The sequence below is a fragment of the Chinchilla lanigera genome, unplaced genomic scaffold, assembly GCF_000276665.1.
Source record: "Chinchilla lanigera isolate Chin_1 unplaced genomic scaffold, ChiLan1.0 scaffold00075, whole genome shotgun sequence".
Lineage (NCBI taxonomy): Eukaryota > Metazoa > Chordata > Mammalia > Rodentia > Chinchillidae > Chinchilla > Chinchilla lanigera.
In genome coordinates, this window is record NW_004955476.1 from 7,234,738 (window position 1) to 7,249,459 (window position 14,722).

The window sequence follows — 14,722 nt, forward strand, 5'->3', positions numbered from 1 at the left end:
GGTAAATGTTTTCCAGTGAGATTTCAGGGACACTGCATCCACCCTGGTGTTTGTGCCCACGCACGTGTAGTTTTCATGTGCACAGAGCTCTGTGTGTGATGGGCACCCAGGCAATGCAAGTTGGTTAAGTCATCTAGTGATAAGATATGCTTCCCTCCCGTGATCGGAGACATTGAGAAGAAATGATGTAACAGCAGTGTTTTCTCCTCCCCTCGGTGTGTTCCCAGTACACAGATACACGCTCTGCTAGGCCTGTTCAGCCAGGCGGAAGCCTTACTCTCGGAGGCTGGAGTGCAGCCGGGGACTTTGGATGGGGTTCTTTTGGATCTCGGGTGTTCCTCCATGCAACTTGACACTCCTGAACGAGGTTTTTCTTTTCGGAAGGACGGTCCCTTGGACATGAGGATGGATGGTGGCAGGTGAGTACTGATAAAGCGTATCTCCTCACAAAAATCAATTTCTCAAAAATGCTCTGAATTTAATTTCCTTTTAAGACTGCAGAATTCCCATCACACACCCACACCTAACACTCCACATACGTAATAAATCAGTTTTGTTTGTACTCATTATAGATTTTAGTATCTCTCTGGCTTTGGAATGCTAAAAGAAAAATAATTACTTTCTTTACACAGAAGAGTGCAAAGGATGACTTCCCTACTGATTGACTTTTCCAATCATGCAAGGTGGGCTTTTGGAGTACTGCCATATGGATAAATACCATGACACTGGAGCATTGATTTGTTTTGTATGTATGCCCAACTACACCCCTCAGGAGGAGCCAAAGGACCTATATTTACTGCATATTCTTTTATAATATGCAAAAAAGGCAAGATGCTAGAGGTCAGCAGTTGTGCATTTTGTCCTGTATCTTATACTCAGTTTGCTTGAGCCTTCCGGAGAGAAACTGCAATTCCTGATACTACATCAAACACAGTACTACATACCTAATAGGACACTGATGGCTTTCAGTGTTAAACCTGTTAGAGCTTTCAGCGGTACAAACAGCTTGCTGCGGCATGTGAAGATGTATTGGACATCTTCTATACCTTCTCTTCATTCCTCCCACCATGGAAAGGCTGCTGTTTGTTCTCCATCATCCAAGCCCCTAACATATTGCATCATAAAGGAGACCACTGTAGGCATAGCTAGGCATCATTCCTTTTCATCTGAATTAATTTTATAAGCTGATTAGTATTGTGTCTGGGCCAGCACTGATCCAGAGCAAAGGCCACTGTGTCTACCCATTTTAGCCTTGTTTTCCTCACTCCTCTCTGCACTCCCACAAGCCGCTGCATCCCATGTAATTACTCAACAGCCTTCCCCCAGGTTGTGATGGCAGGACCTGGGAGCTGGGCCTGACCTGTATCGTTAGATCCCTGCTGTTTCTGAGTCCTCCGCCTTCTTCTGCACACAATGTTGGCCTTCACAGAGTGAGGAATGTCATCATAAAAGAAAATAATAAAAATCCTTTAAAAACCAGTGACTAATAGTAAAGGTCAAAAATATCCTCATGTCTGGAGGTTGAGGTGGTTGTACAGAAAGAATAAAATGTCAAGGAAGTTTCTACTGTTCCTCTGCCTTGCTAAGGAGGCTATCTGCTGAAACACAATGAAGAATTATTCCCAGGTAAAAGTGGCAAATGCCCACATTGTCACTGTAGACTTCTCAGCACATATTCTGTGACTTGGGACTCTGTGGTCCCCTCCAAGAATTTGAACATAAGCCTTCCCAGAGTGTTAAACTCCTGCCCATCAGGGTCAAATGGGTGAAATTCAGAGTGGAGCCAACTGATCTTAGCAGGATGAGTGGCTTCCAGGTAGACAGCCTAAAGTGGAGCCTAATGAGAGACGTGCACAGATCTGAAGAAGATGTGTGGCGTTCAGAAAGAAGAGTTGACTCGCTTGAATTCCTAGAAAAAAGTGAAGTCCGAAATGTAAACGTGTGCGATGCTAACCCAAATGATGTTAGGAGGGAGGGAGTCCATGGCAAGACGCGTGGCTTGTCAGTCCCTGGGGGAACACACGCCTGGGGTGGAGTCGGACATCAGGGGCTCTCATAGCCCATTGCCGCTGGGCACTGGTGTCCTGAAAGGAATTTATTCCATGCTCATCCTGGTCTGAACAACAATTTTAGGTTGCAGTGAAGTGCCTCAAGCAGAAAGGGATTCACAGCTCGGGGGACTTGACTGTGCTCCCAGCAGAAGTTCCACTCTCCCTGGAGCATAGCAGTTGATGCTTTGTCAAGATATATTCTCTGGTGAGTTTTCACTTACAGTGAAACCTGGCTCACATCTCTTACCTGTGTGGGGCGGAGCTACTCATCTGGATCTTGGCTCTTCCCCATATGAGTTCCCGTTCCAAAGTGGCTTGCCCACTGCCGTCCTTCCAGACTGATGTCCTTTCTGCCCTGCAGCCTGTGCAAACTTCTACACTGCTCTTCAGTAATAATAACATTATTAGTATTAATAGTAATAATAATGACAGTACTGCTTTCCACTTGATCAAAATGTTGTTTTAATTTTCTTGTTTAAAAGTAGAAAGTTATAATGGAAAAACTGCGGAGGACATCCATACCATCTTACATTTGCTTTGGCGTGCTGGAGTGTAGATTTGTTATCGTTGGTTAGCAAGGTTCATTCCAATGCTCAGTGGTTTGTGCAGTTCAATTCTCAGATAGATGAGGCTGACCAAAGATTTTGTCATTGAAGACAAGAGTGATCACTGGGAAATATGTGAGGACAATGGGCTTTATTGAGCATTTTGTGTGTGTCAGGCATCACACTGTATTTACAGTGGTATGCACCGCTGCTTCTCCCAGCGGTTCTGTGGGTGAGCATTTCTGCTTTGAGTAGTTTAAAGATTGAGGGTTTGATGGTTTAAAAGCTTTCCCAGTATCGCCAAGGCTGGCATGCTAACCTAGATCAGTCTGACTCTATAAAGAACAGAGCCTCATCTTGAAAGCTGAAGAAGCAAAGACCCTTAGATGGAAACTGGGGCTGCTTTTCAGAGACACTGAGTGGTGACCTCATATGTAAGATTTTGGTGAGAGAGAGAGGGAGGGATAGAAGAAGCAGAGAGAGAGAGAGAGAGAGAGAGAGAGAGAGAGAGAGAGAGAGAGACTTTTCACTGAAGGCACTAGATTAGCGTGTTAGAAGGTATAGTTTCCTGTTTTCCTTGGGCAGCCCTACTCCCGATTTGACCCTCAGATCTTAGAGGTGCTGCATCTTTGTTACTTACAAGTCGCTGCACTGATTGGTACCAGCAACCAACCCAGTCTATCAGTGTAAGAGCAGTAATTGTACTGCCATCACGACTGCCTAATGAGTGACGTGCGCTTGGTTCATCAGTTGGCATTCTTGGGCTCATTTCTCTAAAGTGCACTGGAATAGTATGATAGTGTGAATGCTATTCTCTGCTGTAATTTATTTGATATGGCCAGAGTTTGGGATTCTTTTTATTCTCTATCTGAGATTATATTTAGGCTGTTCATATTTTATGTTTATTTTCAGTTTAATCCATGGTGACCTTTGCCATAGGTGATTGAGCTAGTATTGCTAAGTCTGATATAAGATACATTATTGCCATTAAAATTATTCCAATTTTTGTGAGCGCAAACTGACTGGTATTTTCTTGTATTGACTGGTATTTTCTTGTATTGACTTGTATTGAATACACTGACTTGTATTTTGTTGTATTTCTCCCTTCAATTTGTGTTTCCACAGGTAGTTACTTTACTGCCACAGATTCAGTTTAAGTTCCTAAGGCCTAGGTTTGTTCGTCTTATATCTTCCATAGTTTAAAAAAAATCATGCAATAATTTAATTTTGAATAACCTAAATCCAAACTATGTCCATTATTTTAACTTGAAGGAAATCTGCAGGAGTAATAATGACCTCTGTGTGAATTAAAGGTTGGTAAAACATTCTAACTGCCCATGGCCTTGACCTTGATGAATGTTCCAAACAGTTGCTCATGCCATGCTCTGAGTATTTGAAATGGAAAATCTTTCTCTCTCATTTGTGTAGAACCTCAGCATTTTGCTTGAAAAACCGCAGCAGCCTTCCCAGCCTGTTGTGTATGCCTCTCTCTCAGGACTCTGAAGTTTCAGCTCTTGTCAATGGAAACTGACGTCAGTGAGCTAATTGGCTGTCCCTGTGCGTAGGTACCCTGACATGCCCACTGCGGCTGATGTTGTGAACGCCTTAGATCAACAGGCACTCGCCTCCATCCTGAGAAGATACGGGGAAGAGAAGCATGCCAGGAAAATCGCATTAGCGATTGGTCAAGCACGGGCCATATACCCCATCACCAGAACCCAGCAGCTTGCCAGCATTGTAGCAGGTACCCTCATTACTTCTGAACACTGTCTGAACAAAAATATAAATATATGAACACAAAATGTGTGTATATGAGCATATATATATATATTTATCCCTTGACTCCCAGAGGGATTCATTTGTACCTGAAAAATCATGCAGGGTAGAGCCTTGTGTAGCCTCTAATGTCAGGTTTCTTCTGGTTTTGCAGGCTTCTCCCCTCCAACACCCCTTTCCCACACACAACTTTTAAAAAATGTATCTTGTAGTTTGCTGATTATTCTAATAATAGAATTTTCTTACCTGGGGAATTTACCCTTTGTATCTACCAAGGTGAAAGATAGAATGACAGGAGTAAAAGAAGCTCTCGCCCCTCCAGCATGGCAGATCAGCAGGCTGTAGAAGGGTTGGCATCACCCCTCTTAGTTTTCACATTTCTGCATTTTAATATTTTGGGCAAAAGGAGAATTGCATTGCCCAACTGCTAAAATAAAACCCAGTGACTCATGCATCTATTCTAAACAAGCAGCTCACAAAGGGTATGTGATGTATAGGTTATTCCACTTTGTGAATGCTAACTAAGTCAGCCTGAGGGGTTTATTGGAGCATTTCATCTCTTCTGCTGTTCACCACTGTAAACCTCTTGAACCTCAGTCTAGCAAGAAGGCGCTTTATTATAGCCTTTCTGTTTGAAGCCAGAGTTGTTTCACAGCTGTGTTCCGTGATGAAAGTTTCTTAGGGAAAAGTATAACTTCTGCAGCTATTTAACAGAGTGTCAATACTAACTTGTTCATCTTGTTGGGCTGTCTGCAACCCTGTATTATTTGTATTAACCAAAAAGTGTGCTAAGGTTTCTTTTCAATAGTTCCCGTTAAGTTACCTAAATAGAGAAGTAAAAATAAGGAATATTTGTGTAGAATTTATAAAAGAACCTGATATTGGTTGCCCACAGATGGAGGAATATACATTATAAATGTATTTAGGTCATTAAAAGCAAGAGTTTATATAGCAGTTGTTTATGGGGTAATTAGGTGATGCTGTATTCTTCTTCAGCTCATCACATATAAAGAATTGACTAAGCCTTTCACCTTTTCAGCTGTGTGCCACACAGCCCTTCCAGCTCAGCACTGGTATTCCTGTAATTCTTAGGGAGTATGTGTGTGCAAAACATTACATGGCATTGTTTCCCCAAAATAGTTTATTCTTTTGTATTGACATTAAATTCACCTTTTATCTTGGGTACCTTTTTTTCCTTCTCATTCCTTATTCACTAACATGACTGCACCTTATCATTTCTGTCATTTTTTTTTACAAGTAACTAGGTATGTTTTTCTCTGTTTCCCACAGTAGGAAGAGAAGCAGTGAGAAGTCACATTATTTTATTCGTAAGAATCCTATTCTTTCTGGTGCTGAAAATGAGGGTAAGGCGGCCACGAGTGCCCAGACTGTCCAACCCCATCCTGGCTCATCCCCAAGGGAGCCAAGGTTCAGGGGGCCATGGGCTGCTCACCACCAAAGCCAGCTCAGAGCACAGCCAGGACTACCCAGAACTTAGAAGCCCAGGAATCTGACGCACGGTTGGGCACCTGCCTTTAAGAAGTTAACTTTTCTGCCTCAGGACCCTAATCAGTAAACTTGAGGAAATAACACTGTGATGTTACATAAAAATGATATGAAGGGGTACCCTAGGAACATTTTAACTAGTTTCAGAAATGATGTATAAGGCATATTAGTGCTATGACAAATGATACAATAAACAAGAGAATATTCATCTATGGGTAAGTAAAACCCCATTTTAGTAAATGCTATCAAAAACATTGGCTTCTCTATGCATCTATTTTCATGTCTTTAATATAAATCCATAATAATGCAACTTTTTTGATGATATGATTTTTTTGAAAAAGGAAAGCAGAAAATAATATTTTCTCTTCGCTGTCATTTACGAAAAATATTTTGAGGGAGGGTGCTGTGTACTAATAAGCACTAGAGGCATATTGAATGCAAATCAGATACAACATCGGCGTTTACACTGTTTACAGATTAATAGATTGTGCAGTCAAGTCACTGAATAGAAGCAGGTTACACAGCTACTTTCAGAAAAATCTTTTCTTTTGTTTCATCTGGAGTTACGATTCTGTGGATAAGGGAAGCTCTGACAGAATCAGAGAATTATGGAGCCTACACAGATGCATGTTTACATCATGTATGCTTGGGTGCTAATGGCGGTTCCATGAACGGAAGGGCACCTACAACACTGTCCTGTGATCTCCGCTTACAACTTTATCGAAATGAAGTAAGACTTTAAAGGCACTTGCAAAGCAATCTGAATGAGGATATTTTTAGATTTTCATGACTTCTGTTCCGGCTTTTGTAACTGCCTCACCCACACTTAATTTGCATTTTTTTCAAAGTACTTGCCTCTATCAGTAGTTTCCAAAGTTTCCAACTTACTGTCCCCAGCAACAGCAGCTTTCTTTCCTACGTTCAGATTTCATCCGTTTGTGTAATGTTCCATTTGATTGCGTTGTGGCAGTAGGAAGTGCTGGGTCTGTAAACACTCAGCACTTTGGGTGGGGGAGGGCCGCACATTCACACGACAGAGTGCTCCCCTCCCGCCCCAAAGCTCCTCTGCAGGGGATAGGGCAGGCCTGCCAGCCGCATCACATGCAAACCTGCTAGAGTGACTCTGGGAAGGAAAGGCGGGCACAGGGAGATGATCCTGCCTTAGTTTCCTGGGGCTGCTATTAAAAGTGCCTCCACTTGGCTCACAGCAGCAGAAACATATTCTTTCAGCAGGACTCTAGAGGGGAACCCTGTCTTGAAACTCTTCTTGTCTGGTGCTTGCAGGCAATCTCTGTTACTCCTTGGCTTGTGGATGTTACCATCTCTGCCTCCATGGTCACGCAGCATTCTCGCCATGCCCTCTCTTTGGATCCTAATTTCTTTCTTCTTCTTCATCTTGTTCTTCTTTTTGTTCTTCTTGTTCTCCTCCTCCTCCTCCTCTCCTTCTTCATCTTCTTCTTCTTCTCCTCCTCCTCCTCTTCCTCTTCCTCCTCCTCCTTCTTCTTCTTCTTCCTCTTCCTCTTCCCCTTCTCCTTCTTCTCCTCCTCTTCCCCTTCCCCTTCCTCTTCCTCTTCCCCTTTCTCTTCCTTTTCCCTTCCCTTTCCTCTTCTCCCCTTTCTCCTCCCCCTCCCTTTCCCCTTCCTCCTCCCTCTCCCCTCCTCCTCCTCTTCCTCCTTCTTTCTTCTCCTTCCTCCCTCTCCTCTTCCTCCTCCTCCTCCTTCTCCTTCTTCTCCTTTTCCTTCTTCAGACCACTGCTGATAAGGGATGCACCTGGTATGCCCTCATTTTAACTTCATGACATATATGAAGATCCCTGTTTACAAGTCAGGTCACATTTACAGACAGTGGATAGACATGAGTTACCAGGCAGAATCTTCCTGAGGTTAGGATTCAGTCCTATAGCATTACTGATTGACCCAGTAAAATCCCTACACGATATGATTATTTAACAGAGTGTATTTGAGCAAGCTATAATATGTAGGGACAGTATTTAAATGTCTTCTGGTTCTGAGAAATTCATATTAATGTGTTCAAGACTATCAAGCACTCTACCATAGTTCCTGGCATGTATTAAAATTCAGATAGATAGATAGAGAGATAGATAGATAGATAGATAGATAGATAGATATAGATCTGTTACTTCCTTTGCTTTCCAGAACCTGATAATCCAATAGTGCAAGGAAGACCAGCCACCACACTTGAAATCATAATATTCTCAGCAAAGCTGTAAGCTGCATGATTATGCTGTAATGTGTAAACCCTAAAGCCTATTGTCTTTTGCTACTATAAATTATTGCAGTTCTAGTGCTATTCCAAATTATGGGAATTTCAAAAGACAGATCTGAGGCTCTAAGTTGGAATACAACACTTGTAGTCACTGTGAATTACCTTGTAATGATCAAAGCAGGAATTTCATAAGCAATGTAATTCCAAAACAGCCAGAAAACTTTACTCTTCATCCTACCACACATGTTATACATACACTACTGAGAAAAAGTAGCAGAAGTTTTATATGAATATTTAACATTTATACAGTATTGTGTATAGTATTTCCACCAAAAGTCATTTATAAATAACAAATCACATTTCATTTATCATAATTTTCATTCTACTCCTGTTAGAGCTGAAGAGTCCATGTCATGAAATCAGTTGAAAATCACCTGAAAGATGCATTTGATGCAGAATTGCACCCCTTTCTCCCTGAGCTCCGTTCCACGGGCTTTGACTTTCATATCCTTGTACCCTGTCTGCCCACGAAGAGCCTCTGGCACGCCACGCCGAGGCTGCTGCAGTCTTTCCAGATGCTGTGGTCACCCCCTGCAGGCCTTGGTGTACTCTTCCTGCTCCTTCTGGCGTGGCCCCACCCTGCCCGCCACCCTTTTTTCTGACTCAGCTCAGCTCATCCTTTAGCGCTTGGTTGAAATGTCGCTTCCCCCAGGCTGACCTCGAGGAGTTGAGACACCTTCCTATGTGCTGCATCGCGCGCGCTCCCTTGCTGCAGCTCCTCGTGTGCGGTGTGCTCCTGCTGGCCTCTGCTTGACTTTTCCCAGTCCTGTGTGCTCTGACACAGACGCCAGGAGCTGTGTGTGTCTACATCTGAAATGTGACCACTTCACATTTGTAAAACACAAACGTAAAATATACACCCGATTTTAAATACTTAGTTTTTAAAAATTTTAAGTGTAGCAGTAATTTTTAACTTCATTGTATATAATATAATATAATATGTATATGAAGTTGTTGCAGTATTAGCAATAACTTTACCTGTTTTTAATGTGTGGTTCTCTCGAAACGTTTCAAGTGAACCCTCCTGATCACACTGTAGGGATATTTTCTTGGCCAACACACTCCTGACTATAAGCACCACGAGGACCCCCTGGGACTTTGCTTTTCAGCACTGCCTCCTAGCGCTTAGTCTAGTGTTGTTACCTACACCGTTAGTGAAGTGCACTTTAGAACAGGAAGGCTCTGCCTGTGTAAGGCTTGCATTCAGATATATAGCATCACTATACTAAAAAGTTATGTTTAGTCACATAGGCCATAAGAAACAAGTCTTCCTCATACAGATCTGCCTCATGATATCAATGCTAACATACCCTAAAAAAATAGAAAAAAGCACTTTGTCTTGCAGTATTTTTATTTATTCATCTTTACATTGCAGTGATGTGTGTTCCCATCTTATTGTGTAGGAATGCTGTGAAAAATAGAGCAGTCTGATAAAATACTAATTATAAAAGTCTTTAGTAATTGCAAGTGATACATGTAAAATTTCTCAAATTGTTTAGGAGAAAGAAATTTCACACATTTGCTTTAGAAAAAAAGGCTATGCTTTGGATTTTACAGAAGTAATATATGTTTGATTTGTGTAGTCTTAAAAATGACATAGATCCCAGACATCCCTTGAATAAAAAATCTGAGTACTTTCCTCAGAGGCCAGCTGCAGCTTCGCTCTATTCTACTGTCCTCTCCAATCTGTGAAAAATCAACTAATAAATGCTACTGTACTTTAATGAAAAGATCTTAGTTCCAATCCTCGTTGTACAACTTCTTTTTGAACAAACCAGGATGGTTCTAGAACAGCTATCTTTCTTATTTTGAAATGGAGGTGAATAATAGTTATAATAATGATTACTATTATCTTCATTTAGCAAGCACAGCTATTGTATTCTAATTATGTTTTACTTAAACTAGTATTGAAATTCACTTGCAGCCTCAGAACTTATGCAAAAATCAAAGAAGCACACAATCACTTTTCAGACCAATGAGATTTGTATTAACTTCACAGATTAGATAACTGATCCATCCATAGTCAACACTGACAGAAGGCTCATAATATCATTTGAGTGGAAAAAGAAGAGACCAAAGCTTGCTTCTCAGATGTTTGTGCTTCATGTTGATGAAATGTGTAGATTTATTCTCTGACTGGACCTTTTACGTAACCTTTGTTCTGACTCACGAACTGGGTACATGGCCAGACCTTAATGAATGCTTGTTGAACAAATAAATCAATACAATGATGTCTACATTTCTAGCCAAAGTAAGATGAAAATTCAGGGGTGAAAAAGAATAAAAATGGCTAGGCATTCCTGGGAATCAATTGTGCTCTGCCCTTCTCACTGAAGGGAGGAGGACAGCTAGACATCAAAGTCCTCAGGATAAATTAAAGCAGCTGAGGAAGATGTGAGACTCCTCAGGACATGGAAGAAAATCATTCTCAAATTATAAAATCATTCTCAAATCCTGTTCCTGGCCCGCTATTTATTTGGTCTGTGAACCTGAGTAAATTGCTTGTCTCCTCTGGTCTTCATCGACGAGGAGGACTCACAAGTCCTTGCTGGATGAGATGGGAGATGGGGGCGCTGTCTGTGACGTGTGAGCACAGTGCGCGTGCGCGTCGGTCCCTCACCTCCCACCCAGAGCCAGGGTCATCGAGAGAGCAAAAAGTGCACCCCACAGAGCCTCTTGAGTGTTGTCTTCCATACCTGGTGACCTGTGAGAAGTTTATTACCTCAGCCCAAACTGTTCTTTGGGGTGACACGACTGTTAGTAGTGTATGACTACCTCGTTCGGTACCAGGACATGTAAGGTAGATCTTTACATAGAGATAAATTTACTTAAGTGGCACGAAGTTACTGTATTAATATCCTATATAATCAACACAACTAAAAAAATTAAAATGATGATTTAAATTGATGACTCTTGGCCTCAACTTGTATGTGAAATTATGATCTTTTTCTAGAAAAAGTTTTGTTAATGCAGTGAAAGAACTTCAAAATAAGGAAATAAATAAAGCTAAGCATTTATTAAAGTGTAGTCATTAGCACCAATATTAGTGGGAACATAAACTTTTTTCTGAAGTTAATCAAGCTAATTTGCTGTGACTTTATTGTTTAATAACCTCATGTTGCTGCTCCCCACACTCTTCCTCCCAAATACTCTTTCTACTGTTCAAAAATAAACGGGAAGGTGTCACCATGTTCAGTTATGACTCAAGTGCAGAATGCGGTGGTCCCACCTGCAGCTGAGACCAGATGGCACGGCAGGGAACTGAGCCTGTTGTTGCTACCGCCTGTGATTGGTAACACACTTCTGTCATTTAACATGTCTTGAGTTTAACTGTGATAGTCTGTGTAAGAAGTCCAGTTTAGAAGAAAACGAAATGGGGTGAGGGGATAGACTTGAAAATCTTTTTTTCTTCTTAAAAAATCTAGCTAGTCTTAGTTTGTACTACCAGGGGAGGATCAGAGAATGTTCCAATACCAACTGACCAACTCCCAACCCTAGTTTATTGATGATGATGAGCATAAGTAATGCTAACACTTACTAAGCAAGTAGTATCCAAAGTTGTTTTCATAAATTAACTCACTTAATCCTCACAACTTCCCATGAAGCAGGTACTGTTTTTGTCTCCAACTTCCATGAGGAAACGGAAGCATAAGGCGGTTAGGAACTTTACCTTTTGTGCTGTGGGTGGAACCCTGAGCCCTGAGCTCTTCACTGTAGTACTGCACCAGCTCCGTCATGATTGAAGGACAGCACGCACTCCTGCTGGAGAATGCAGATAGCTCAGGCTTCAAGAATCTCACATAAGCATATGGGAGACAGTTGAATAAGCTGTTCTGTCCTGGCAAATGCTGTATAGGATCGAGTCATGAACACAAAGATACGAGAACCTGAAAGAAAGGAGCAGCTGACTTCAGTGTAGCGAGAGAGAAAGCTTTAGTAAGGAGAAGAGTCTGGTACAAGTTATAAAAGAGGAAACCTTTAGGACTTTAGGAACAGAAATGATGCCTGTTTACGTGAGAGTTCTTGGCACCCAGTAGAAACTTACTAATTGCAGAAATAAAAGGCTGAATGAAGAAATAAATGAAATGTGTAGGGTTTCAGAGGGCTGAGGGGAAAAGAAAAGCAACCTAGGGTCCAGCCTAGACTTAATATGGTTCCAAATCCCTGGAATTCCCCATATTTTACAATACTCTACCCTAAATGTGACCTGGAGCTGGGTCTGATTCTTAGAATAGTAATTTAGTCTAACCAAATTCTCTAGATTTTCCTGATTCTGGCTGCATTTCAGACTACTTCTAGGGAACAAGAGAAAGGAAAATGCACTCTTTACCTCATTATTTCATTTCTTGTTATTTTATATTTTTCATACTTCTGCAAGTGAAAATTAAATTTGTCTCTTAAGCATTGTATGTTCAGCACATTAGCAGTTTACACGGTGATTTTTTTTTTATTTTTTTATTTTGGTAAAGATGCATCTCACTGACCAGGTCATTTTGTCCTTTTCTTTGTTGGTTAAGAACTAGTTCTTACAGCTAATGATTCAGAAGCCTTAAGATGTTGGAGAGAGATATTTATATGAGCTCTCCATTTATAAATCTTGTAGAAGAGACACATTTATATGTCAGTTGTGCTACCATCTTGTTTGGGAGTTTTACGTGATTTAATTCTTGTCCAGATGATCAGTATAATAGTACATCCTCCTTACCTCGGCCTACCAAACTATTTAGAAGATTCACAATATGCAGCACCATCGTAAAGACAGTATTATCACACAACAGCTGATATATATTATCCATTATGTTCTATATAATATATATTACATAACATTGAGAATGTTCTTTTAAAACAATCACAAGCTTTCATTCTCAAAGCTTAAAATATTCAAATCATTCCAAAACAGTGTCCAAGAAAGACAATTCTAAATGGTCACAGGTTTGCAAAGATGAGAGATTGTATTTCTAGGGCTGCAAAGGAGATTAGTGGGTAAAGAATATTTTGATGTCCAAACGTTAATTGAACTAAAAGTTAATAGTGCTACTTAGTTGCACACTGTTGAGTTTTTTTCTTTTGTGAGTGAATTTGAGAAATTATGGACTATCTGGAAAAGATATTGCTTAGAATACATAAAATAAGAATCTATGTTAACTTTTTAAACATCCACAACTTTCTCTTGTTTATCTCTTTTGTAAAGAATATCACAATTTCAGGATTTCTCAAACAATTTAATTTGTCTTGTAATCTTTATTAATTTTTTACTATCATAGAATGACTTCCTCCATATTATGCAATGGAGAATGATTTCCTTTTACATTTGTGTGACTGTGTGTGAATATGCAGTAGCACACCGCAAGCAATAGAAAACATTTGCCAACTTCTACATTTTTAAATGTATAACTATATATTTGATGGCTTTTTTATCATTTGGGCTATACACTACATGAGGGCAAAATATGTCTTCATTGCTACCTTCTCAAGAGCTAATGCAGTATCCGTCACAAAAACGTGGCACTTGAGTAGCTTTTCTGAACTTGTAAAGGGTAATTCAGGTTCAACACATCATCTAATACTGGGTTAGCCTCCTATATTCTCAATTTCCTCATTAGCAGAGCAGGGAATTTGACCTAATAATGAGATGAGACACCTATTTTATGCATGTATTATGTATCCATTTAATCATCAAGCATTTATTGAAAGTTCACCTTGTACTAGCACTAATGAAGGCAAATCATGATTAAGATAGTTTCTAGAAATTGACAAAAAAAGTTATCTTTCCTAGTTAAGCAACAGGTTTTACAGTTAGTGCTTAGTTGGATATTATCAGCATGTTTACTGGGTTTCTTTAGGTTAGATATCCTCCCTTCTGGGATTAGTTTCCTTTTTCACCCAAGAACATATTTTAGAATGTTCTCAGTGAGGATCTATAAACGATATACACTGTCACACTCTGTAAAAATTTATCTTTATTTAGCCCTCCCTTTGAATGACCGTTCAGTTGGGTATAGAATTGACAGGTCTATGATTATTTTCAGTCAGTAGTTTGAAGCTATTCCATTATTCTTTGATATCTAATATAGCTAATGAATAACCTATCAGTATTTTATAATTAATCTGTTTCTCTGGTTACCTTTAAGATTTTCCTGTCATTGATGGTTAGTTGTGATATGCATGGCTGTGACTCTTTATTGGTCCTTAATGAAACAGAATAAGCTTCTTTAATCTTTATTTATTCCTGGAAATGTCAGACATTATTTCTGGCCATATTTACTTTCTTCCATTCTCTCTATTATTGTACAGAGCTATCTACCATGTTTCTTGTATTTCCAAAGCTTTGTTATCTCTCTGTTAACCATCTATCAAAGATCTTGTTTGACTGTTTTTCTTATGATCTATCTAATCTGGGTTTTTTAGCTCATTTGCTGAATTTTTAAATTCACTAGTCATTCCATTAAGTTTTAAATCTTTTGTTTATTATATTTCATTATAGTCTCTCCTGATGATTTTAAGTCTTAATTCATTTCTTTTTTATTTTAAAGAGTAAAAGAAGGATAACATAGTAAT

At 40.0% G+C, this 14,722-nt stretch overlaps 1 protein-coding gene across 1 annotated transcript in view; it reads left to right on the top strand.

Annotated features, from left to right (window-relative positions):
• The window catches only part of Mettl15 (methyltransferase like 15), a 150,785-nt gene that overhangs the window by 115,466 nt on the left and 20,597 nt on the right, over positions 1 to 14,722 (top strand). The window contains exons 4-5 of the mRNA XM_005401758.2: positions 228 to 419; positions 4,162 to 4,340. Of these exons, the coding sequence (XP_005401815.1) occupies positions 228 to 419; positions 4,162 to 4,340 (371 nt within the window). The remainder of the gene's footprint in view (positions 1 to 227; positions 420 to 4,161; positions 4,341 to 14,722) is intronic.